The following is a 27,535-nucleotide window of genomic DNA, read 5'->3' on the forward strand; positions in this document are numbered from 1 at the left end:
TGTTGTCCTGGCCAAATTTCCCATTGGCCTTTACCAACCATGGCTTTCTAATAATCGCCATCTATGAACTGGCTTTATTGCTTTAATAGTTGATGTGTGGTGAGTGTACTGGTGCACTATGGCTACTGTGTCATAGTCCAGGTGGTGCTGCATATAGGTGGTGGTAGAGCGTAGCCCTCATTACTTGTAAAGTGCTTTGAGTGGAGTGTCCAGAAAATAAATATAAGCTTTAAGGAATTATTATTATTATAATAATAATAATTATTATTATATTGGGTGGGTTAATTGGCTACTGTGAATATTGGCCCTGGTGTGAGGGTGTGCATGTTTGTGTCTGTGTGTGCCCTGTGATGGACTGGTATCCCTTCCAGGGTGTGTCCTGCTTTGACCTATATTGTTTCTCTCCCACAACCTTGTATTGGATGAAGCATTTAGAAAATGAATGAATGAGAATATCAAGAACAGAAATGAGATTTTCAGATAGTAAGGATTCAGTGTTACTGCTTCGTCGAAGTACCGTTTGTATCCCATCTAGTGGAAGATGGCAGAATTACAGAATAGCTGATAGCTGTCCATGGCAATCTTGACAAAACCGAAACAATAGAAAGATCGTGAACCTGTCATCTTGATGTACCTCAAACTGAAACAGCAATGAGATCATATATGAACCCAATTTATATGAATAGCTATCACATTCGCTACATTCACGTAACACTAAAATAACATTAAACTGTAACCTAACGTCAGTGTTTTTAACAGATACTACATTCAAAATATAAAAAATGGGCATTTTCGCAATAGTTCTTGAATAGCCCATGAATCTCATTGCCATCAGCAGATATTTCTCCTAATTCGACTCGCTAGTTTTTGCTTGTTCTTACTCACCATAACTGTAAATGATCTTTTGATATTGATGTTATTCCCATATCAAGGCAAACCTATACAAAACAGATTGAGGTCTGATAAGTAAACCAGCTGACCCTGGTCGTTTGCCAGAAGCAAAAATCATGCGTGAGATAGAATTAAATGATTTATAGACGTTCATTTTTTGCGATCGCGTATTGATTATAGTGATTTCATTTGCTTCTTCTTATCATTATTATTGCTTTTTATTATTTTTTGTAGACAGAAATTAAAAATGTTTTTTTACAGGAAGAGATACGTTAATATTGAACAAACTAACTTTTGGAATGTTGGTTAAGGGTGCATTTTCATATCCCGGATTACAGAATAAAGATAAAATAGTGTAAACAGGCTGAATTTGTTAGCACACAGTTCCTCACAAGAGTACTGCTTGTGGCAGCAAGTGGGTGATTACGTTAGCTGCGGTTGCCATGGCAGGGCGTCGTTATGACAGGTTAGAGGTTGCGCACCGGACAGCAGGCAGAAGGCGGGGCCTGGGGTCGGGAGCGCGCACAAGCCGTGGGAGACACCGTTACCGTGGAGCTCGAGCACACACACACGTCTGGCCCCGGACTCGGAGACCCTGGAGTCCTCAGCGCGGCTTAGGGCGATCCGCGGCCACGACAAATATCAATGAAATATATAGTGCACTGCAGGAGCCATTTTCCTCGCGTAAGCGGATTCCCAACTCCAAAGAAATGAATGCGTACAATAACACAAAGGTAGGTCGAGATCGCAGTGCTTATTTAAAGTGAAGGTGTAACAAAATCTAATGCTGAATGACTAAGTTATTATTTTTTTCTAATGCGCCAAGGCAGTCTAATTTGACTCTAATAAGATTTACACGTATGTTTATGACATTCTGTCCGCAAAACGTCGCAATCGCCTGTCTCGTTTTTAAAAAAAACCTGCGGTTTCTTTCCAGATCCTTGCCGCGGGTTGTGTCAGGTGGTGTTTTCTTGGTTATTGTGTCGAGTTCGCTGATTATGCTCAAGTGGTTGTTGTGTACATGACACTTACGGCTCCCCCCATCTCCATCCCCATCAACCGCGGCTGTTTCGAGAAAGATTGGCGTGTCTCCTTCCTCCCCCGCACTGCCCTCTAATAACGTAGCGGGTACTTCCTGGTACGGTATTCCCAAAATAAAGATGTTTTCTTGTAATTATGACGGAGTCTCTAGTTAGGTCCTCTCCATGATGCCTTTAAAGTCGTGTCAGGCCTTGAGCTCCTTGATGCTGAGTACTGGCCGTGTCTGTGTTTACAGGAACATTCAGATGTGCCAAAGTCTGATCATCGTATTCAATAGATCGTCTCCTTAAACGCACTTTGTTAAAAGGTTAAAAGTTTGTTTTGCATCGTGTAATAACTTATAAGGGTACATTTCGCAGTTACCCAGAAATCTAGGATTCTCTCATAATCGTAATATTTTACAACTGGATCGACACTGCTTTTCTTATTAATGAAAACATCCCGTGCAGGTGACAAGAATCCCAAACGCAGTTCAGTCCCATTAATCGTAGCTTAATTTCTGAGTATCGGGCTCTTTAACACGACTCTGAGACTGTTGTTGCTAGGGTGTACTTGCCAGCTGACATACAGTTTCACTGGGCGTTTGCTTTTAAAGCTTTTGGCAATACAACCGATGACATTTCACTGTTATTACAGATTGGGGCTCTTTTTGAAGAAAAAAGTGGTGTGATGATCTGAACTATCAGTAAAGGTCAGACTTCACGTGGAAAGAGGGAGGAACACTGAAATAATGTCAGAGAGCTGGCTAATCCATCTTGTGAAGATATTTTATTCTGAATAATATACATGAAGTATTTTCTCCAGAAATTGTGCAGCTAGTATTTTTACTATTGTTACAGGTCACACATGTTTTTGGCATATTATCTGTTCCTTTAAATTGTCATGTTACCCAGAAAATAGGCCATGTTGAGTGACAGTCCACATTCCTTTAAAAAATCTTGTGGACATATAGTATTGATTTTGGATCTTAGTGCTTAAGCTTAAGTGTCAGCCTTAAGGATAGAAAGCTTCAGTCTTGTGCGTCGGCCCTTTATAGCTTTATGTTACTAAAACATTGTATGCCAAAATATCTTTTACGATTAGTTGGTACAGAGCAGTCTGCTTCCTTGAGTGCTATTGTAATACCTGAACTGCAGTTCTGCTTAATGAAGCAGTCAGGAACAGTGCACTTCTCATTCCAGGGACATAGTGGTGGCACTGTGGCTAAGGATCTGCACCTGTGTTTGGAAGGTTGCCGGTTCAAATCCCACGGCTGGCAGAGGAATCCTACTCTGTTGGGCCCCTGAGCAAGGCCCTTAACCCCAGCAGCTCCAGGGGTGCCGTATAAATGGCTGACCCTGCGCTCTGACCCCTTCTCTCTCCCTCTCTTTGTGTCTCATGGAGAGCAAGCTGGGGTATGCGAAAACAAATTCCTAAAGCAAGAAACTGTATATGGCTAATTTATATTACCCTTTCATGCATCCTGCCTGCAACAGGAGACAACATAGCTCATCCCATAACCAGCCTGGCTTGGTTTATGTCAGTCAGCCAACACCTGAAGATTGTGTGCATGAAGGAATGCCTGTGTCAACCTGTCTGTGTGTGGGAGTGATTATCACTTGTGTCCTCAAGGTTGCATTAACAGTGGAAGGAAGATGCTTACAAGGTGAATGTACAAGGGGTCCCTGATATATATATCGGGTATAGGATCTGAAAGTCACGGTTTATAGCAAAACAACATACCTAGTGGAATTTTCCCTCATAAAACCATGTAAATATGAAATGGTTATGGACTGTAAGAGCATAATCTTTGCCCATGCGACTTAAAGTGCAAAGCTTTTCCCATACAGTTCAACAGAATAGGATCGGGTTTGGGAGCGTGCATTAGGCTTAGTATGTGTGTTATTTGTAGCCGCTCAAATACAGTACGGTACCGTCCATGTACACTAGATTTTTGAACATTTTTATTCTACCTTATCACTCACTTTTATCCTGACTTACCAGTCATTTTAACTGAACATCTTAACCAAACCCTTGTTTCTACAATCTTACCTTGAGAAGTGGGTGACTTCTGCTTGATGGTTAATGCTCCTGATCTCCTTCTTGAGTCCAGCACCTGCCCTGCGCTTGGGACTGATCGTTGCACAGGTTCAAAACTAACATATAGTAAAAGTCGTCGTTGCTTAGGTACGCCACCAGCTATGCAGAATGTGAGATACAAGACGTTTTCTAATTGAAAGTTAAGAAATACGTACTCAAGATGTTGACGGGGTTAGTGTAGGAAAACGTGTTGGGGTGACTTCTAACCAGGATGCCTGTACCAGTGTTGGGAAGTGAGTTTTGAATATTTAAATCAAACAATCAAGTCCTTGCTCAGTCCTCACTGTTAAGGACTAACAAGTCACCATTACGTGTACCTCAATACCATTACACTCCCCTTCCACCAAACCAATCTCATTGTAAAGCACAGTTCGGTACAAAATTGCCGTCTGTGCCATTGATAAATATGCCATCAGCAAAGCTCAGAATAAGCCATGATTCATCCAAGGAAATGACATTGTTCCATGGATTCTTTCAAAGGTGTAGGGTCTGTATGAAAAAAGCAAGTTTCGAAGCCATCCAGTGGATCAGGACTTTAGGCCATGTTCTGTTGCTTTTTTTGTACACACACTTCAGAATTGTTTAGACCAATGATATGCTGCTTCATCACCTTTAAACCTCAGTGTTTTAAAAATGTTGTGGGAATAGTGAATATCAGTGAGTGCGTTCTGTGTCCTTCCATCAACAGAAACCCAACATAGGTTACTATGATTTATTTAGTTCAGGTGGGTAGCTGCGTCAGCATGCGTAGGCTGCAAAGGAACAAGTAATAAGTTTATTCCATGCTGAAAAAAAGAAGAAAGAAAACACAACGTTTCGGCCGTGGGGCCTTCTTCAGGTGTGAAGCATGGAATAAACCTATTACTTGTTCCTATGATTTATGTACTTAAGTATTGCAGCCAGACAAAAAACATTATTGCATGAAAAAGAGACTCTTAGAACTGTGTGTCAGGCAAGAGTACCGGGAGCAATAGTAAATGTGAGGACCACACATAAAGTCTCCCAAACTGTAGCGGAGCTAGTTTAGGCACGGTGATGTCATTGCCCTCCCTGCGTGTAGCAGAGACCTCAGCCGCCTGGACTGAGGGAGGTCTCCTTTAGCTCACTTGGCTGGTTCCCTGTTGCGTTATGCAGGAGACCTGGGTTCGCGCCCCAGGTGTTGCGGAACGAACCGACAGGGTGGAGCGGCAAGGGTACAAGGTCACATCTGCATGTGCAGGTTTTAACAGCAACCATGTACTGGAACAGAAAAGGGAAACTTTCTTTGACCCAAGATTTTAGTGTTCTAACAGCCAAAATGGAAATTCAAACACCTGTCATTCAGAGTCTGGAGGTGGCCTATAGATGAAATTGGTGTTGTCTCAGAGTTGGAAATCTTTCAGAGTTTGGGGTGCATCGTGTAAACGGGCCTTTTATTGCATTTAACAGATACAGGAGCGAGCACCTGACAGGACCTCCTGTGCTGTTGGCAAGCCTCATTCAGCACTATTGCCCCTGCACCTGCCAAAATAAACCTGAACAACCATGTAATCAAGTCCTCCCAAGTGTTTTAGTGAAAGTTTATAAATATACTTATTTTTCATTCATGCTGTACGGGGGAAAACATAGATGAACTTCGTTTACACTTCATCGCATAATGAACGGTTTTAAAAAAGAACCAGAGTGTATGTCTGAATAATGTAGATAAGAACTTGAACAGGATGCTTTCTTTATGTATACTGAGTGACTGACTCATAGGTCATAAGCAGAGTCAGTTCCTTAATGGGCATATGCTTTCAACCCAGAGTTTTATAAAGTACATTATTTCTTGAAAGCAGAATTAGTACTATTCGTAGAATTTACAATGCCTTCTCTAATCCTGTACAAGACAAGCCTTTATATTAAAGTGTCACTCTGTTTAGAACCGAATACTGAAATACTGGAGAACTGTGTAATGAGTGATGTAGATTCACTGCATGTTACATACATTAAGCAATTGGTATTATAAATACAAAATGAACAAAAGGCGATTTAATCGGGCTGTTGTCCTTTTATTTTAGTTATTTGTTTGTTTGCATTTCTCCTTCCATCCAGAGTCCCTAGGCAGAGCCAGAGGCAGAATGGAGTCCCAAAACACACACGTGTCCCATGGGGATAACAGGGACAGAGAAAGGAGACAGCACTCCCGTAGGAGCCTTGACAAGAATTCAGAACCCCCTTTTAAATCCCCGCACCGCAAGAACAAGGAGAAACCAGACGGTGACAGTCCCATGGGCGAAAGGGCGAGGACCAGAACGCGGGACCCGGACAAAGATCACAACTCCGACGACGAGAGGAACAGCGACTCCTACTACTCGGATGACTATGAGAACGGCTCCTACGTGTCTGACCGGTCTCGCACTCTCAGCTCTCACTCGCCGTCCCCCAGCCCCAGGAGAGAGGGGCGCACCAGGCGCATCTCGAGCAGCCCTCCGTGTAAACAAGGTAAAACCTTGCATTCCACTGCAGAGATCTGTGATACAGCCTGTAGACTTCCTGTTTCCAAAGCACTGTGACACCAAAAATCAGGACCCACTTGAAACACGGGTAACAGGAGAGTATCAGTTCGCTGCACCAGAAGAAACAAAAAAAAGTTTGGTTCTAATACAGATCTATACAAATCCATAATAAATTGAGCGCATAGTCCGGGAGACTGAATATGTAGATTATGTGGCGTTCAAGAAAAGGACAAATACGCGACCTTGTGGCAGCCTATAATAAGTAGTATAATAATACTTATTATACTTATAGTATAATAAGTATTAACTTGAGTATTGAAGAAAGTAGTATTGAAGAAACTTAGTATTAAGTTGAGTATTGAAGAAAATGTATTACCTTATTCCTTGAAACTTATTACCTGCAACAAAAATTATCTTCAGGCTTTTTTTGTAGCGGTTGGCTAAGTTTTTATTGACCTAACAGGATGTAGCTGAAATGTATTATGCCAATTAACATTTGCTAAAACATGGGTTGATCCGCGGGGGTCTTCTGTGAATGTCACAGGCTAGTTTCTTGCACGGCCACTGTCGGAAGCAATACAAGTAATACTGTATGTCGGCACCACGTGCCTTGCGCCAGACTGCTGATGCTGTGATACCGTGAAGGAATTCTGCTCCATTCCCCTCACAGAACCTGGATAACTATGAGCCTGTCAAAGTCCTACATTAGTTATCTCATGTCATCCCAGCTCATCCCACAGACATTTAATTGGGCTCAAGTCTAGAGAATAGGGCATCAACAGCATATTCTTACATATTCATCTTGGCTGTAGCCTAGATAGTTATAGTTATAGCCTGGCTAAGAGGTTTACACCTATGTCACTCATTGTTAATATTCACAAGGGTCCATAAGAGCTGCCAGGGTGGGCACTTTAGTGAGATTCGATCCCTGATATTAAGAAGCACTGGAAGACCAGTGCATGTAAAGGACAGGACAGTAAGGACATGATAGTCACAGTCCAGTTATGGTTATGGCTGTAGTTTTATTGTTGGCTTTGGATGACCTGTGACAGTGCTTATTTCACATTTGGAAGTATTGCAAATAAGACAGATCCATTTTGTGAAATGCTTGGGTAATACATACTGTTTGTGGTAAGAGGAGAATACAGGGGTTTCCTGTAGGCGCTGCTTATAAATGCTAGAAAGGCTCTAGAAAGATTACCAAAAGGATAGAACAGAAATCCTTGAGTGTCTAGGTTACAAAACAAAACAGTGTACAGTTTAGGAATTATTTTCTGTGACCTACTGTACCTGTGGAATAAATGAATGTTATATTAGCTATATTCATATTCTTTGCACCCAGTTTTCCACAGATAGAAGATTGATTAATAAGATGAGTTTTCACTTCACTACTTACAGTTTGAACAAATTAATATGTTGCATAAAATGTTTGATTTTTCCGGAGTACACATATTGTCTTTTTAGGGATCTTACTGAATACTTGTAATGATTTTTTAGGTTAATCTTCATGTGAGGTTAATATGCTCAGCATGGAGGCTTAAAATGTATCAGTAAACCTTTGCCAGCTTTGGAAAACTAGGCTTTAGGAGTTGAAATAGGTAATGGAGCAAGTATGTTATTTGTTTGTCTCCAGGTGTTTCTGGGAGGAGTTTAGTTGAAGGCTTACTGTAAGATTTCTGTTGCTGATTATATCTGATATGTCCCTGTAGATGGCAGCATTGGTGAGCTTTCTTATGCCGTTCTGTGCTCTAGAGAGCATAAGAAAGGTTACTTAGGAGAGGAGGCCATTTGGCCCAACCAGTGTGTTTTGTTACTGTCCACTAATTGAATGAGCATCTCATCCAGCAGTTTCTGGACAGAAGCCAGGCTATCGGGTGTGACCACGTTCATCCACAGCTCAGTGTGTGAAAAAACGTCTCCGGTTCTCAGTTTTAAATGTGCTTTTCTGTGGTTTTCACTTGCATCCTATGATCAGGGTTTTCCCATTGACACTAAAAAGGACCTTTGAGTTGAGTTTGTTGATGCCTGTGAGGATTTTTGAATCCTTGAATCAGATCCTTTCATAGTATTCTATTTTCAGTACTAAAAGCCACTAGTGGTTGATCTGATCTTATTTTGCAGTATGGGTTTGTATGTAGCAAAAATATATTATGAATTGGAAGGGCTGCACATTTGCTTCAGCTGTTATAAAAAGATGTTTTAAGTAGAAAAGATAAATTCACAAGGGAGGCTTTTAAGACAAATCTTAAAATTCATCATTGTATGAAATTGTACAGGCCTTGAACAGTTTACAGAAAGGTCTTAGCTTCTAAAGGAGTTAAATGAATGGATAAATTAATTTTGCAGAACTGTGAGACAATCTGAGAATATTATTTTATTTTATAGACCGTACTTTATTTGCTTTACAGCTGACTAGGAGGACAAACTAAGCACAAAGTGCTTAGCAGTAATCTTTGAGTCATTAACATGAAATATGTTCTTGTAAACATTCTAAAATAATGACCACACAGTGTGAACTGCACTGAAAACAAATATCCCTAAAATATCTGTAGAAGTGTTGTAGCAATAAACAAGTACGCAGTGATTTTCTAAAGTAATATCAGTGTTCTAACATAACCTGCCTTCTGAATAAATTTTTTATCTTAATACAGCTAAAACCTGATGAAATCTAGATTAATATTTTGCTGCAAACTGTGCACAAACAATAGAAATGGCTTTGGCTTGCTTAGCTGGTTGCTAATTGATGTGAGAATCTCATTGAGACATTTTTTAAAAGACATGGATGGTTCAGTCCATGGACCAGGGTTTGAGAAAAGTGACCATAGCCTTCCACTAGACCAGAAATTAATCTGGTCTTCTCGTTACTCTTTCCAGGGTAGTAACATCCTCATCAGAATGGGAGAACCAACCTTGTATATTATTTTAAATGAGATGTGTTGTTATTCTGTACTGTAATTGTAGCATAAATTGATTATGTTTACATGAGTGTTTCCCAGTATTGTTGTATTGTTTGTACTGGGATTAAAAAAAAATTAACATACAGTAAACACCTAAATCAATTTCACAGGCTGCTTGTTTGAGATCAGTATCCTACATTTTATATTTATAATGCCTGATCTTACTGCCTGGTCATGCACTTGTCTACCCCGTCCTTAATATGTTCATCTTTCTGAATTTATTTTGCCACTACTACTGTTTTGAAGTTTGTCTTATTTTCTCATGTCTCTGTGGTACCCCACTGATGTCGCCTTGAATGGACCTTTCTCTCCTTATCATTACTTTGTTTTATGCATTACCAACTTTTTTAGTCTGTTACTTTAAATACCTATAGTATTCAGTTTTACAATGTCCATTATTTGAAAATTACCTACTATTAAAAATGTAACTACCTATTATTGAAAATCTTTTGACAATCTGATATTAATATATGCTCTGATAGTACTGTATCCCCTACTGATGTAGTTTGTTCAAGTTAGTTACTGTAAGTCCTATATCCTGTTATGGCCCAAAATATAGTTCAGTCCTGTTCATGTAACTACATTTCTGTGTAATAGATTTGCACTCTGTCAAAGGAAATTACCTGAATGATACTGAACTCTGAATGAAGCACTGCAAAATTTAGAGGAATTGCTTAAGAGTTTTGGGTATTATTGTATTATTATACTATCAGAATTCATAAGCCATTTAAACATTTTATTTTAAAGAGTCAACAGATTTTAAGATTTCTTTCATACGATCACATCCATTCCCTGACTTATGTAACTGTTCCATTTCCTAAGGCATTCCATTTAAATAACTCATAAGCGACCCTTTCTTAGCCTTTGAGTGAAGACACTTAGAGAGTTATCATTCACAATACAGTATATTGGAGCACTGCTCCCTCATTTGCCTTTGCTGTGTCTGTGGGTGAGTCAGGAGAGCAGAACTAAACCAGGAGTTTATTGTCCTTAAATGGTGTGTGTGCTAATCATGCAGTGGGTGCAAAGAGAAATTAATATTAATTATTCCTTACACTTATAAAGCTCTTTTCTGGACACTCCACGCAAAGCACATTGGACCACCAATGTGCAGCAACTACAGTGCCTGGATGATGTGACAGCAGCCATAATGCACCAGTACACTCACCACACACCAGCCATCAGTAGGGAGGAGAGCTGAGAGATGAAGCCAGTTCATAGATGGGGATTATTAGGAGGCCATGATTGGTAAAGGCCAATGGGAAATTTGGCCAGGACACTAGGATACCACCCCTACTCCTTTCAATAAATACCCTGGGATTTTTACTAACCACATAGAGTCAGGACCTCGGTTTCACACCTCATCCGAAGGACGGCCCCTTTTTACAGTGTAGTGTCCCTGTCACTATACTGGGGCATTAGGACCCACACAGACCACAGGGTGTGTGCCCCCTACTGGCTCCTCTAACACCTCTTCCAGCAGCAACCAGGAAGTCTCCGATCCAGGTACTGACCAGGCTCACACCTGCTGAGCTTCAGTGGGCTGCTATTAGTGAGTTGCAGGGTGTTATAGCCACTGGCATAAAAAGAAAGAGAGAGACGTAGCAGCAACCAGCAGTCCATTCTAGAGGGACAGAAAAATTAAACAATGAAGAACACAAAAACATCTTAAACCCCTTAATTACAATAATCAAACACCAATACCAAGCGTCTAGTGAGAAAAAACCTCCACCTGCCAGTTTTCATAAGACATTTCCTACACAGGGAAACAAAAGGAGCAAAGCTGTTGAACACAGAATGGAAGATTTATTTGTTTTCTGGTCTTTGTCATCTGACAAGCTACAAGGCCAAATCATTCAAAATATTTACACTCTCAAATTTCTAATGGAAGTTTAATTTGGAATTCGGAGAACATGTTTGATTTCGATCTACAAAGCTGAAATGGAGTTTACAATTGCATGTTTTAAACTAATCAAGTATAAACGTCCCGCCGATATGTGCGTGGATATTTAAACATTTAAGATACCAAGTGTGTGAGATTATTTTCCATTTTACACTTCTAAGTCAGTTTTATAGAACAAGTGTGTGTGAAAATAGTTTAATAAAACTTGTTATCAGTTCAGTCTAGAATATATTAATTATTGTAGAAGAACATTGGCAGACATTTTTATTTACTTAACGGAACAACCGGGCTTCACAAATCACTTGTCTCTGTAGTGTAATGCCCAACTTTCTCTGTAGGCTTGAAGAAGATGGGATCGAGGCATCTAAGCAACCGGGCTATGGGACAGAGGAACTGGGGGGTCCGATCCCAAAGCCTGAACAAAGAGTCTCCTCCTAAGGACCTGGACCTGGTGACCAAGCGCGTGCTGTCCGCGCGGCTGCTGAAGATCAATGAGCTGAAGAATGAGCTGGCGGAGCTGCAGCTGAGGCTGGACGGGCTGCAGAAGGAGAACAAGGTCCTGCGGCAGCTTCAGCACCGGCAGGAGAAAGCCCTCCACAAGTTTGAGGACACGGAAAACGAGATATCTCAGCTCATCTCCCGACACAACAACGAGGCGAGGACCCTGCGGGAGCGCCTGCGCAGGGCCCAGGAGAGGGAGCGCGCCTCAGACCGGCAGCTGAAGGAGACGGAGGACGAGCTACACCGCTGCAGGAGCACGCTGCAGAAGCTGCGGCGGCTGGCGCAGGACCGGCACCTGGCGGAGCGCGAAGAACTGGCCCGCAAGCTGGCGCAGGCCGAGGGTCGTCTAGAAGACGACGACCGGAGGATCAAGGTACGTCGGTTTTCTCAATGTCGATGGGCGTGTAAGCGATGCCCACGCTGCGGTTTGGGGTGTGTGAAAAATAAAAACAAAAGAATTTCCCTCAGTCAAAAGTATTTCCTTTGTTTGAGACCCTGCGATGGTGTGCCATTGCAGCAACCTTTTAATAGGCAGGCCCTACAGTAGGTAAAACACACACATCTAGCAGTAAGGTAAAAGCCAGTGTTCTTTACTCACCGTGTATGAGAACTAAACTAAATTCAACAAAAGAGAAAACAAAAGCCTAGGCTTCTCTTCAAGCTCTGACTAGACCGTCTCCATTTCCCCCTCTAGTCAACCAGGAAGCTAAGATGCTTATCGGCAACAAAGCATTAGTCTCTCCCCAAGACCGTCCATCCGTTTTCTAAACTGATCTGTCCTATACAGGGTCACAGAAGAGCCAGAGCCTGTCCTGGCAACCAACAGGCACTCAGTAGGATACACCCTGGATGGGAAGCCAGTCCATTGTATGGCACATACAGACATAAACACACACACTCTCACGCTAATGCTAGTACTAGTTTCTCAGAAGCCATTTTACCTACCAGCATGTCTTTAGATTATGGGAGGAAACCCATGTGAACCCATGTTGTCACAGGGAGAATATACAAACTTCACAAAGACAGAACCCCTGGGATTGAACTCAAGGCACCTGCACTGCAAGGCAGCAGTATTGACCACTGTGCCACAGTGCCGCCCTCTCCAAGGTCCAAATGTTCCAAAACTCAGTCCCTTCCTGAGACTGTTCAGTTAAAAAAAACGACACTTCTCAAAACCCACAAGCTCCATGGTCAGGTGGTTCCTTCTCCCTCTGCTACAGCACATTTTCACAGGATCTGCACTCCTTGGCTGCAGATAATTACTGATGGGGAAGCCTCAGCTTCCTGGTTTATTCCATTGTCACCTGATCAATTGTTTTCTCCCAGGTGGTCAGTTGACTGGGGGCAGCAGCTCATTTCCCCTCAGCTTTCTAGAGAATGTGGTTCAGGCAAGGGCTGTACAGTCACAGCTGTTTTAACAAATACCTTTTTGGAAACCATGTAGTAGTACTGTATTTATAGCTCTACCTGCAAATTCTGGTCTTTGTTTTTTGTTTTGGAAAAAAATAATTTTCTTGGTTTTGAAGTTGCATGGCAAACCAAATTATTCAGCATCTAAAATGAATGCATGAATAAAGGCAAAAACTTATCAGATGGCAACGTGTAAATGAAAGTCTGTTCTTTTCTGAAATTCTGCCATGGACATCACAGAATTCACATCTCTGTTACATTATAATTGTCATTTTTGCTGTTTTTTTTTAAAAACTTGGTTTTTTCATTCTACCCACCTGACCTTGGAATTGCCAGTTATGATTTTCATGTCTTAGCTCACGGCTGTGAACCCCACAGCCACACACAAGAGATAATGAGTAAGTGCAGGTAGACTCGTCTGATGTAACCCCAGACTCGATCCTGTGGGGTACCTTGATTGTGGTCCCCATGGACCATGTCCTGCCTTTTAATGTTCATTGGAGTGAAAACCCCCCTTAAATTTTAACAATACACTGCATCAGTGTAGTATTATATTTTATATCCCAAAATGCTATAGTCCTTATCTATCTTTCAGTAGAATTGAAAACATTTTCATAATTAATGGTGTCTTAGCATACAGTAATTAAATTAAAAATACATTTATGACCCTTTTTGTAATGCAAGTATGTTGGAGTATGCAATATAACTATAGTATAGCAAACCAAACCAAGGTGAGCAAACATCGCTTTCAAAAAGGTAGCATCAATTTACATAATATGGCCACAAAAAAATATTCACCCCCCCCCCCCCCCTTGGTCCTTGTCACATTTTATTGTCTTAAAAAAGGGAATCATAATGTATTTAATTTGGATCAAGATTATGTCAAAGTGAAAACAAAATTCAAAAGATTTTCCCAAATTAATTATAAATACAAAACAGCTGAAAGCTAATAACAGAGATTTAGGCCATATTTGTCAGGACCCCAACATGGAAAAAGTAATGAATTACTATAACTTTGAATGCTTTCAAATCATAACATGTAGGATAAAGAGAGGCTCCATTTATAGTAAGGAGTCCAGTCTTGACCCTTGCATATTGTCATGGGAGCCGGTCCTGGCTCCCGAGTACTGCATATTTTGGACCCTATGCAGATGATATAATCCGGAAGTGATTATATCGTCATAAGACTTCAAGGGAAACACAGCAGGAGCAGGATGGGATGACAGACAGGGGGGCGTGATGGCTGTGATCTGGTGCTCAGGGGGGCGTGGCGCAGGCGAACAAGTCCTAAGGTAGTCCAAAGGGGAAACCAGGGCACAGTCCAGGAGCCGGGAGATCCAATCCGAGACAGACAAGATTGAAACCGAAATGGGATCCGGAACAGGAACAGGGACAGGGAGCCAGGAGGATAAAAACAGCTCCGAGCCCCGGACTCAGCAGGTCAGGACGCCGTGATGAAGCCTGTGCCGTCGGGTCTCTCCAGGGCCCGCTGGTAGGCAGGCTTCCAGGCGTTCGTCTTCCGATGCAGAGCGGGGAATAGCGGGAGTGCCAGGCTTTAAATAATAATAAGGAAAACAAGGGACAGGTGCACATAATGAACTAAAATAGGAAAGGGTCAGAGCACCCTTAAGAGGAGGGATGACGATTGTGACACATATACACTGTCTCTCCAGGATTAGACAGGCCTGTCTGATTAAAAAAAATCCTTAGAGCTCATTCCTTTATACTAGATCTTAATAAACTATATTATGATATAGCTGAAATCAGTAAAAATATTTTTTTATTAAAATGTGACAAGCTTTTAGGTATGTAATTAGATCATAGTTGCATGTCAATTTTAGAATAGAAATGAAGCTAAATATTTTTTTCTGTTTTCCTTGAAGAAGTAAGTTTAGAAGTAAACAGAAAGCATACACTTTTGTGTTTGTTAGGGAAATATAAAAATGCATCAAATCTAAAAAATATTTAAAAAGTCACCAAACATAAAACGGAACAGAAATAATTCTGTGAAAAACAGATTTTTAGATTCAACTGGCATCCCGTCCAGGGTGTAATGTGTGCCTTGTGCCCATTGCTTGCCCGAATAGGCTCTGGGTTCCCTGTAATCGTGAATTGGATAAACAGGTTACAAAATGGCTGGATGGTTTCGGTGCACTGATCCCCCTAGAAGGTAAGGTCCTTGCGGCCATTGTTTGCCAAGACGGGCTCCAGCTCACTCACAAAGCTGACGTGGATGAAGTGGTTAGAAAATGAGTGGATGGATGGGTGTAAATGTTTCTCATTTATATCCACACCCAATTTGAAATTTGAAATGTTGTCACCGCAGCTGCCCCTCTGCCTAGATGAGAAAGCGTATTCAGGCTTCTCTGTCCGCCCCCCCCCCCGTTGAGCAGATCGTTTTCAGATGTTTTCCGAAGTACGGTAGGTTCGTCTCCACTTGGAAAGAGATGCATCCATCGCAGATGCCACCTGGGCGACTTTCAAGGGTGCAGACAGTTCTGGCCCACATACCCCAGCCTTGCCCCCTGGTGCATGCAGCAGCATCTCGGTCACAGACAGCTGGCGACTTGACTCTTGCTCACAGGTCATAAAACTTGGCCAGCACTCGGAGTGAGCCACTTGATCGATTGAACAAACTATCGTTCTTTCTTAAGCTTTAGGATAGATCTCAAAAGATCTTAATTTCATTTATCAGCTGGTTTGACGATGATATTGGAATTTCACAGTACAGTACCTTATAGCTGTTACAGTTTTATAGGTAGAAATGTAAATTTGCATGTCAGAGAAATCAGATGAAGTATAGTAGGCTCTGTATTCTTCTGTTTGGCATATTCTTGGCATATACTTACATATCCAAGGGAACAGGTATAACAGGGAATTTATATTAAAAGCAGCTAAAACAGATATGTTGTTTTGGCTGCTTGCATTCATTTTGAGCCTCTCTGTCTCTGAAAAAACATATGATATCATATTCTTGTAATTCCATGGAGACGGTTCAGTGTTTCTTTGAGTGCAATTAAATTTCAGTTTTACAATTAAATTACCTAATTTCTGGTAGATAAAAGTTATGTTGTTCCTTCTGTTGGTTTTTTACTGTACACAGGACATTGTGTAATTGGCTATATTACTGCTGTTTGATGTTTGTGAAATTTAGGTGACGTGTTATACATCTCATTATTTCACGTGTACTTAATTTCCACTTACATTATTGATTTGTGGGCTGCTGGCCCTCCAATGTGAATTCTAGTTAGCTGACATGTAAGACATCCTATACATAATTAAAATGTGAATGTTTATATAAACTTTTTTTAACTCTCTTATCTTCTGTAAGACTATTGTACCATCTTCTCTGTTGGTAATGTTTGTCTTCCCTGTTTTATTGTTGTATTGGACTGTGCCAAAAAACAAATTTGATCACAGGGTCATAAATCTTGAATTGAATTATCTAAAGATATATAGTGATTATCAAAAGAAACATGCTACAAATTCACACTATAATGAAAATGTTAAGACTTTACCTTGTGGCAGGCGCACTGGCTTTTTATTGAGCAGATACAGCTGAGCATTTATCAACAGGGGATCTAGTCTGTGGCTATCACAGAAGTATCATGTCTGGCCACTATGGAAGCAGCAGTAATTTTTTACACCAGATTGCAGAGACTGGTCTTGTGGGACTTTATCCCATTACCATCACAGCGCCTGGACAAGCATGTCTGTTCATTGGTTTCTGACCCCTAGATGCCACGTGTCATCTTGGCTCTTTCCACCAATGTTCAGTGGAGCTGAAGTCTGGCGAGAAAGGTACCCCCATCATACCTGCCCCAGTCTCATCTCACAAGAAGGGTGTTACATGTGCAGCATGTGAATATGAGAAAAAGCCCTTGATCACTGTGGCTGTGAAGCACTGTGCACTCAGGCTACCCTCACTCACTGTGGGATCAGTCATTCTGTAGCAACCAGACACTGTTGCCCCGCATGGAATGAACCTCTATTTGTTTGTTTAGATCTTACACACGGTGACGCAGCATGCTCATTAAACCATTGAATGATAACTGGCGAGACACTCCCCCTGGAAGGAAAGAAGTGCTGCCATGTGGGGTGAAGGTGATCACTCAGTAGCAATTAGCAATGACTGTATCTTAAATAAATAGCAAAATAGCAATAAGTGCACCGAAACCATCCATTTTGTAATGGATGTCACCAGAGCAGGGAAGCCAGAGCCCAGTCTGGCAAGCAACGGGAACAAGGCGTGATACACCCTGGACAGGACGCCAGTCCATTGCAGGGCACACACAGACTGCACCCAAACCATGTCAGGAAAATGTGCCCCACATTTAGATTGACGTCCCATATACACTCATCTCTTTATCGAGAACATAGTGAAGGATGACTCATATGATGATATCACTTTTCTTCACTGCTAATAGTCCATTGCCTGTGCTCTTTGCTCAGCTGGACTCACAAACACACACTGCGAGGTGTGATGATGCACCTGACTATTGTATGCCACTCAGTAGAGGTCCCATGATCTGTTTGTGATTAAGACTGGCTGCCGGCACCTCAGGTTTAGATTTACAGTTGCTTGCCTGCTTTGTCTTGCACTTTAAATTACTGTATATTGATCACAATCCTGGAACATGTGCTTCCACGCACTGTTGCCCTTTGCTGATAGTTTTTTCCTCCAATCTCATGCTGACATCACCCGAGACGCTGTTGCCCGTGAATCATCAGAAGGCGGTGATGCCTTGATCACTGAAGCTCCTGCGAAACGTGTGTGGACACCTTTGCTTTCAGTGTACTTGTTGTCCCTCACTTATCCAGGTGTCTCAATTTTTTGTCCACTACTTGATTCATCGGTAAAGAGTCACAGAGGCATTGCTGTCTTGATAGGGGGAGTATATCCTCACCATGTTTTTTTGGTCGTGCTTTTTACCAGGCTTGACATTCAAGAGGTAAAATCACCTCATCACCTTACCCAATCCGCTCTCTCATTACTAAGGTGATTTGGTGCTTTTTGAACAGTAAAACCCACTCAAGCGTACCACGGTCAGTCAGCCATGAATGACTGATTAATCAAAATGATCTGTGTACTTTTATTTTTTCCTGAAAACATTCATGCATACTTAGAGGATTAAGCTTTTCTGATGCTCAGTATATTTTAGTGCTAAGAGAAAAATCATACATTGGATATCTTTATTCATACAGTATATTCAAACACAGCAACAAAATTTATTGATACAACAAGAAACATTTGATTCAAACTTAATTTCTCTCATTTTAGTATGAACTTTATAGAAGAACTGTACTGTGTACTATACTTTTATTTTTTTAAGGCAGTTGACAGTATTGCTGATGATTTTGCCATTGCCTTGACATGGAAAGATAATATTCTGATAAAACCATTTCATCAGTGGTGAAATTGGTACTGTTGATCTAATCTAGCATCTACTAATGAATGTAATACATGATTCTAAAACCATGAACATGTTTTCTGTGACATGGTGCTCTGTGTCTGTGAGCACATAGAGAATCTGTTATTGGGTTTTAGTTGGTTTGTCTTGCTAGAGATGCTCAAAGGAACTGGGATATGAGCTGGAGACCAGGGGCTCCAGCAGCGTGTTTCCTAGCAGCCTTGGCACCAGACGGCATTGTTTAATCAGCTGCTTTCGTGTGCTCCGGATGGCAGGATCTGGAGAGAAACCTGGAGCTGAGTAGCAGCAGCTTTCACAGGCAGCTTGTGGCTGAGAGGAAGAAAGCTCACGAAGCCCAGGAAGAAGTCAGAAACCTCCAGGGAGAGCTTGAGCGACTTGGACAGAAACTTAAGGTACAGTGCAGAGACACCCCTTCCCTTGAGCTTGTCTTTATTTACTGGCTACGCCTCAGAAATGCTGTGAAAGTTCATAAGCGGCTTGTATGCAGCCCATACACACTGTTGTGCTTTCTTCTTAGTTTAATATCGGTGTGTCAACCAAATCTTTAGTATGGTCACTTAGTGGATGGAACATGGAAGCCATTATTTGTCGCCGTACCAAACGGCAGTCTCCCAACTGCAAGAAGTAAGGAGAGCCATTAAAAGAATATATGTCAAGTTTGATTTTTAGGTTCCTTCAAAATCTACCACAATACACGCCAGGATAAAAGATTTATTTTTTCAAAAAATCACTGCTGCGGCTGTTGGGAATATTCTAAGGGGTGTTAAAGGAACATGTTGTACTGCTTTTGTCCCGTAGGAAAAGGAGAGGGAACTTGAAACAAAGAATATCTATGCCAACCGTATACTAAAGCCATCACCAAAGAAAGATGCAGACAGTGCCTCAAGGAAAAAAGGTATGACTGTTTCGTAGTTCTCCACCTCATTAAACAGCTGAATCACTGGCTATCTAAGAATGTAATGCACAATGCACAACAGCTAAGTGGTGCAGATCACACATGCAGATCACATAAATAAGAGCTTCAAAACCCCAGTTAAATGGTGCCATGAATGAAAGACTGAATTCCTTTTTGTGAAGAAAAGAGTTGTTTTGAGGCATGACTAGGTATTAAATTTATGGAAAACAAATGTTTGTTTTTACCATTTTCATATTTGACTAGTTCTAGCTGTTGCTTCACTATAGTATCTCGCAGTATCCACAGGGAAACGTGGTGTAGCTGTTGGTTGTAAATTATGTCTTGTGCCACTAAATGTAAAAAAAGAGATCTTTTCCAAAGATTCATAGATACTACACTGTACCACAATCTCTCCATCTCTGAAGTATTAATTGTGATTGGTTGGTATTCTTTATAAAAATATTGGTATTTAACAAAATGATGCAAGTAGAAACAAGTTTATATTTGCTTAATTTCCTGTTTGTCTACCTTTATAGTTTTTTAGTAACTTGGCATACTTAAAATATGATTGTCATCATAAAGACATTCTCACTTGACAAAATCTTGTTTACATTGGCCTCTTTTTGTCTTAATTATCCCATCATACAGTACTTTGTAGAGAGAATAGATTTGATTGGTAGTGTTGCTAAAGTACAACAAAATAAATTGTGCAGTTGCTTAAAAATGGAATTCAAACAACTTTAAATGGACATTTCTTTGATATGTAGTTTTTCAATTGTTTTCAAGCACTTTGAAAGATTGTTTTGTACAACTCCCACGTTGTTTCTCCTCATTGTTAATGCAAATCAGGAAGATAGGAATGTTCAATTTGTCCAGGGGGCAAAAGGCAGCTTTGTGAAGCGGGCTCCCCTACCAACAGTGCAATGACTCAAAGCGCGTTCGGTTTGCTACTTTTGTTTCTTTGATATAAGGGATTCTTTTTTGGGGGAGAGTGATGTCACTCAGCCCCTCATTCAATTGCTCTGGAGAACCAAACTGGTCTCATTTGTTTGGACCAAGTTTGTTACCCTAGGTTGGGCTATTCTGTGGGAAGTGCCTCCCCCAGAATAAGATACTTCTCTTCCACTCCAGTTTAACAGCTACGTTGCATGGCAGGGAATGACATCACTCCCTTACAACAAATCTTATGTAAGATCGTGTGTCAAAAACCCAAGAGGCACAGATTCTGGTTTCAACGGCACAAACAAAATGATTTCCGAATCCCCAAAGTCTATATTTCCCCCCGCCTACAGAAAAACAGTGAAGAATTTCTCCACATGAAGATCTGCCAATTCCCGGACCAGAGAAATGTTGCTCTTTGCCGATCTCAACACACAAGCAGCCACACTGGCAGACTTCACCTGCGCACAGGGGAACCCTCATATATTTGGAGATTCCTCTCTGTTACACATACAAGTGTGACAAGTTACAACGTGTCATGCAGCCGCAATGCCCAGGCTGAACCAGAACAGGTGCGTTCTACTACTGGTGTGTCAAGAGCTGCACTGTATATCGCCAATGGCAGGATCAGAGGGGACTCTGAGCAACTCGGCTCTAGGCAATAGCATGGTGGACTGTGCTTTCATTAACCTGGACCACTCCTCTTTTAATACATTCGCTGTCAGGTTCCAAACTACAGCTAAAACACTAGACTGTATCCAATCAAAAGAGCAAAACAGACCAATGGCACATTGACATAGACCAGCAAGCTGTATGGTCTTTACAGCTGATACACGTGGGATACAAAAAATCCCTTACATCTCAGAATTAAAAGTAGCACAAACGCTACCTTTAACGGCACAAATGATTGCAGTCCAAGTCAACGTTTGGTTCATAAGGGGTGTAACTTCACAAAGCTGCAAACAAAAGACTTGCTGGGTAATTAAAATGTTTCAGAGAACTATTTTGAGGTTGTTAGAATGACAAGGGATTTAATAATTATTAATTACACCTATATAGCGCTTTTCTAGACACTCCACTCAAAGTGCTTTACAGGTAATGGAGACTCCCCTCCACCACCACCACCAGGATGATGCAATGGCAGCTGAAGTGCACTAGTACACACACCAGCTATTAGTGGGGAGGAGAGCTGAGCAATGAAGCCAGTTGATAGATGGGGATTATTAGGAGGCCATTGGTAAAGGCCAGGACACTGGGCTTTACACCCCTACTCTTTTCGAGAAATGCCCTGGGATTTTTAATGACCACAGAGAGTCAGGACCTCGGTTTTACTTCTCATCTGAGAGATCGCTCCTTTTTACAGTATAGTGTCCCCGTCACTATACAGGAGCATTAGGACCCACACAGACCACAGGGTGAGCACCCCCTCTTGGTCCACTAACACCACTTCTTGCAGCAACCAGGTACTGACCAGGCTCACACCTGCTGAGCTTCAGTGGGTTGTCAGTTGTAAGTTGCAGAGTGATGGCTGCTGGCTATTTAACAGAAGTTTACGTGCTTTTAAAAGTAATGCTTCTTCCACGGCAATTTAAACAATTGTTTACCTGATATTTTTTTAAACGTCTAGCTCCTAATAGGATCGCAACAAAGAGTGTGCAGACTGATGAAAACCTGTTGTCCATCGAGTTTCCTACACCACCCCCTGCGATCACTGATGGTTCACGGAATTCAAAAGAAGATGATTATCTTTCATCAAAGGCAAGTGTCATGCAGTTCAGTAAGATTAGATTCAGAGCTATGGGTTTTGTTTTCTTTTGTTTGTCATGTGTCACAATGCAATCGGGGCTTTTTTTATAACAGTATCAACAGAAACAATTGTCAGCAGTATAGACCACACATGCATCTTTTTTCTTACAGTATTTAATTGTTTTTAACATAAAGTTTGACTATGCAATAAAATGTGGGAGAATTCAACGGCACTCCATCCATCAATTTGCTTGATCCAATTCAGGGTTGCTGGGAAGCCACAGCCTATCCTGGCCAAGCAGTAGGCTCAAGGCAGGATACACCAGTCCATTACAGGCCAGACACATACAGTAGACACCTAGTCGCACATTCACAGCAGGACTAATTTTCCCAGAAGCCAATTAACTTACACTACCAGTATAGTACCAGTATATCTGTGGACTGTGAGAAGAAACAGGAGCGCATGGCGAAAAACCACATAAACACGGGGAGAAACTCCACGCAGATAGCACCCCAGGTCTCGAATTGACCCCAGCGACCTAGCACTGTGTGGCAGCAATGCTGACTAATGCCTCACCTTTCCACCCCGTCACGTCATTTTCCAATTCCTGATTGATTGAAAAAAACAGTTTTTGGTTTTTTTTGTGCATTTTTCATGCCATGCCTGTAGCTTTATTTGCAGTACTGACTCTTTCAGGCAGTTTTGACTACAGAGTAGCCAGGACACTGTGCAGCCAGATTTTAAGTTCTTGATTATTAGACTTCTGGGTAATAAGGGCAAGGCAAGGGTTGTTATTATATATTCCCATGTTTTGTGATATTTGTAGAGGTATTTGGGCCTATGAGAGCAATGAATTATCTTGCATTTTCTCTCTTTTTGTTAAAACGTCTGACATAAAAATGTTCATGATGTTTTTACTACTGATGTTAAACAGGAACCATTAAATGCACTTACTGTATGTACTAAAGCATATATGACAGGATGGTAGTGTTCAAACCACTTTTTCAGTACTCCCCATACATTTAACACAAAAAATCTGATCAGGTTATATTGAAATGCACTGTACACATTAGTCTAATATGTGCAATTATGAGCTTCTTTTTCCTTTTGTCAAAAATGTCCTGTGTTTTGTTTCATAATATCCTTGTGGGTTCAGGAGAATACATAACTTTCTAGATTTTAGTAGTGTTCTGATTTAATTAGTTTAATTTGAATTGTTCACATGTCAGGTTCTGGGGTTGTTCGACATCCAGCACTTTATTTGTCTTTACCAGACACACTGAATCTAAACCTGCGACCATCCAGACATTTTACAGGAGTGAACCCCTGTAAACATGTGACATAAACTATCATGTACAGTAGCAAGTGCTTTATAATGATTCTTCACTACTGTTACAGGATGCGAGACTACAGGGAACACAGAATAATGCATTTCTTTTATTGCATAATTATTCCATAAATGCATCAAGGCTAAGGCTCATATAATATTATTGTTTAAATTTACAGTAAATATGTTTGCTTGGCATACACTAAATCCTATTCTTGACAATTAGCAAAATACAATGCCTTAAGAAAATTCAACCATCTTAGATTTTTTTTTCCATAATGCATGGGATTTTTTTGTTGCTGATCTGCACAGGTTTTTTTAGATAATTAGTGAAAAAGAATAGTGATACACAGTCTACAGTACTGTGATACTGGAGGTGTCTGAGTGTTTGTAAATAGTCAAATGATAATCTCCGGCGTTTTTAAGGAAGTGGAGGACAAGGAGCATGAGCAGAGGCTAGCAGAGGAGCAGCAGAGAGTGGAGGAACGGGAGAAGGAGAGGGAGGAGAAGCTGAAGAAAGATCAGGAGCTGCAAGCCCTGGAGGAGAAAGCAAGGAGACTGCGAGAAGGTGAGGGCACAGTTTCTATCGCTCTTATATTCAGATGGTGACCCCATTTCCGAACAAGTTTGAGCTCTTGCAGACTATAAACGTTGATGGGTGCATAAATACAGTATGAACAATGATGAGAAATGCTATAATTAATTTGCACAGCAATCCCTGCTGAGATGTTATTTTGCTTTTAGACCTGATAATCTTTTTGTTTTTTGAAGTTCTCAGCTTTAACCATTCAGCTGTACAAGCATTTTAAAAGAGGACTATAATACTAGGTGAATGCCAAGTGCACCTTAATCCTCACTTGAACCCTTTCTTTAGCCCTTCACATTTGGAGTAATAGAATGTTTACATATACTATCATTATTCAATATGTTTGATGCTTCTAAAAGCAACTTAACTTGTTTGGCTGGGCATTTTACTGAAGCTAGATAACAACAGCAGCACCGCGCCCGTGGTTTCAACCCACAAACGTCAGTCAAACCCCTGACCACAAATCCACACTTTTTTTTTAGAATGTTTAAACCCGCTGCCAAGTATTTGAAATGTAAATGAAAGCTCCTTCTTTGTAAATACCCATGTGAAAATTCAACATTTCTTGGGTTTCCGTGCCTCTCAGTATATTTGTAGGCATCTTTCAGCAATGAGAAGGTACTGGGAATAGTACTAGGAACGGGCTCAAGATGGTTAAAATAAAACCATGGATTCCTGTTCCATGGTGAACAGTTGCTGCTCTCTGCAATCACTGCGATTGTGTGTCTTGCTCAGACTGGGAGAGGGAGGAGGAGGAGAGGAGGTGGCGTGAAGACCCCCTGCAGCAGGAGCGGCAGCAGGCTGAGGAGAGGGAGAGGAGACAGTGGGAACGGGACCCGCACAGTCTGGAGCGAATGGCAGAGGAGCGACGCAAGAAGGAGCAGCTTCTGGCCAGGATGCGGGAGATTGACCAGGAAACTCAAAGCGGCGATTTGTTTTCCAATTTCTCGGACTCCAAGCCAGCCAAGCACTCCGCGGAGCCACAGAGTCCAACCCCATCGATTTTCAAGTTCACCGAGCCAGTGGAGAACCTTCCCAATGGCTTGCCTTCCCAGGGGACCAAAGACGCTCTCAAAAAGCCCGACTCCTCAGGACGCAGAGGAATTAAGGTTCAGGAGTCCAGTGAAGATCTGACCTTCGGTAGCTACGTGCCATCTTTTGGGAAGGCAACGAGCAGGAGTGGACTTACTAACCAAACAAGTGAAAGTGCTGAACAAAAACACAGAGACACTCTAAATCTTAGTTTTGGCAAAGATAAGAAGACTAACCTTATGCAGCAGTTATTTGGTTCTACTGCCAATACAGACATGTCCTCCAAGATGGAGATACTGAGTCCTCCAGCAGCCAGCAAGATGTCTCAGGGAAACAGTGCTCCCTTTCCCTGGGAGAAAAGCACCCCAGGCAAGAAAAAAGAGAGACCTTTTTTGTTTGATGACATGAAAATCACCACCTCCAACAGCAACGGGCTGCAGGTTGCCGAGAGCAAGCCAACTGTGAAGGCCATAAACTCATTTGAGGATGAAATTGAGGAAGTCTCTCTTTAGATAGCAGTGTTCTGTATACATAATACCACTGTTATTATTCTAGTTAAAGGCTCCCATTGTATCTTTCCTATTACTGATAACTGTCACTGCATTTGCTTCATAAAGGAATAAGCTAGGCTCATTCTATGTGAACTCAGTCAGAAATTAGATGTTTCTTACGTCATTTGGACAGACTTTAGATCAGATATGAAATCGGTTCAAATATTTGAGCTCGTAGATAGATTGGTGCAGTTCTTTTATTAATGAAAGGTCGCAAAATCTGCATAATTGTGATTGATTGATTGTGATAATGAGTGATTGCAAGGACCTAAAAGTGCCATTTTTATTGTTATCCCTAGGAAATAATCAGTTCAACCAAGTTAATAGAATTAAACCAAGGTTTGTAGAAATCAGGGCTTTGTCATTATAAAAATATAGATTTATAAAGTGTGATTTCAAGTCCTTGTTCATTCTAAAGTAGTAAATGTATCAACGCCCAATTGCTTATACAATTTAATTATGTAATTGACTCTCTTTATGCAGATCTCCATCTCCACTGTACGCATTCAATCTGATTAAAAATCTCTACAAATTGTGGCTAGGAAGAAATGTAACAAACTGGAACATCTGGTACAGAGTATGAATTGCCTTATGGTGTAGGAGTTAACAAACTGAACTTGGGTCACTCCACAATGATATTGAAATGGGCATTTCATGCTACTACCAGATCCTGAGTGTGGTAGTTCAACAAAATCAAACTATTGAGGTGGGAATATTGGATTTCAAGATGATGTTTTTTTTATTTGAATAAAGGCACATGAATGTTATATAGTCTATCAATAACATAATAAATGTTAAAATATAATTTACTTCAACAGTGCTGAGAAAAAATTTGAATCCCCTAGGTTGGTCTGTATTCTCCTGTATTTTAGACCTAAAACATAATTAGATCATCCTGAAAGTCTAATAAAAAATGAAGATTAAATATAAAATTAAGATTAGACTTTACCGATTAAATATATAACACAAAGACATATCTGGAATATTTAATTACCAGAATGAATTAATGATAATTATCCTAATGTTAATAGCCCTAAGACTCAGCAACTGGGAGCACCTTAAGCACCAATGACTTCAACTAGACAGTCTAACAGTCTGCAAAGGAACAAGTAATAGGTTTATTCCATGCTGAAAAGTCTAACAGTCTATTGCTTTCGCTCTTAGGAATTTAGGAACTGTTTTCAAGTTTGCTACATTGAGGGTTTCCTTGCATGAAGAGCTCTCCTTAGGTGCTACCATGACATTTCAGTGGGTTTCTTTCTGGACTTTGACTTCACCAGTCCAATATGTGAATTTGGTTTCTTTGTCTGCTATTCTGACACACATGCATGTATGTTTAGGATTCATTTCTTGCTGCGTAACACACTTTTGGCTCAGCTCCAGCTGATTAACACACAGCCTGACATTCTTCTCCAGTGTTTGCAGATACAATGCGAAATTTGTGGTTCCGGCAAGCCATTCTGGTCTTGGGGCAACAAATCAGTCCCATGTCATGATATTCATACCACAATGCTCGATAGCTGGGGTGGGGTTCATCTGTTGGAAGGCAGCTGGTTGGTTTTTGCAACAGAAAAAGTTTCTTATTGTGGCAAGAAAGTCATCTGTTCAGTAGTCTTGTGGATCTTCAAGTTGCTGTTTGTGAACTTAAACCGTGTAGCGATGTTATTTTTAGAGATTAGTGGTTCTTTCTTGGCTGTTCTTCCATTCCCATGAAAACTATTCCCACTTAGTCTTCTTGATGGTTGAGGCATGAACACTGACAGTGGT

General features: G+C 41.1%; 2 protein-coding genes across 2 annotated transcripts in view; one reads left to right on the top strand and one right to left on the bottom strand.

Annotated features, from left to right (window-relative positions):
* The window catches only part of sh3bgrl2 (SH3 domain binding glutamate-rich protein like 2), a 26,194-nt gene extending 24,019 nt beyond the window's left edge, over window positions 1-2,175 (bottom strand). Inside the window, exon 1 of the mRNA XM_088931664.1 lies at window positions 1,924-2,175. Within this exon, the coding sequence (XP_088787790.1) occupies window positions 1,924-1,947 (24 nt within the window). The 5' untranslated portion in view covers window positions 1,948-2,175. The remainder of the gene's footprint in view (window positions 1-1,923) is intronic.
* Window positions 1,390-25,779, top strand: lca5 (lebercilin LCA5). Its single transcript, XM_088931680.1, has 8 exons — window positions 1,390-1,625; window positions 6,085-6,474; window positions 11,687-12,222; window positions 18,946-19,083; window positions 19,490-19,586; window positions 22,153-22,283; window positions 24,026-24,167; window positions 24,921-25,779. The coding sequence occupies exons 2-8, from the start codon at window positions 6,111-6,113 to the stop codon at window positions 25,727-25,729; spliced, it is 2,217 nt and encodes a 738-aa protein (XP_088787806.1). The 5' UTR covers window positions 1,390-1,625; window positions 6,085-6,110; the 3' UTR covers window positions 25,730-25,779.
* The last annotated feature ends 1,756 nt before the right edge of the window (window positions 25,780-27,535 follow it).

The sequence above is a fragment of the Atractosteus spatula genome, chromosome 2, assembly GCF_055471065.1.
Source record: "Atractosteus spatula isolate fAtrSpa1 chromosome 2, fAtrSpa1.hap1, whole genome shotgun sequence".
NCBI lineage: Eukaryota > Metazoa > Chordata > Actinopteri > Semionotiformes > Lepisosteidae > Atractosteus > Atractosteus spatula.

Bases quoted from the DNA above. Each gene is read 5' to 3' on its own strand.
- lca5 (XM_088931680.1), top strand. From the start codon at position 6,111: ATGGAGTCCCAAAACACACACGTGTCCCATGGGGATAACAGGGACAGA. The intron at 6,475-11,686 runs GTAAAACCTTGC...CTTTCTCTGTAG, and splicing joins CAGCCCTCCGTGTAAACAAG to GCTTGAAGAAGATGGGATCG. The intron at 12,223-18,945 runs GTACGTCGGTTT...TCCGGATGGCAG, and splicing joins ACGACGACCGGAGGATCAAG to GATCTGGAGAGAAACCTGGA.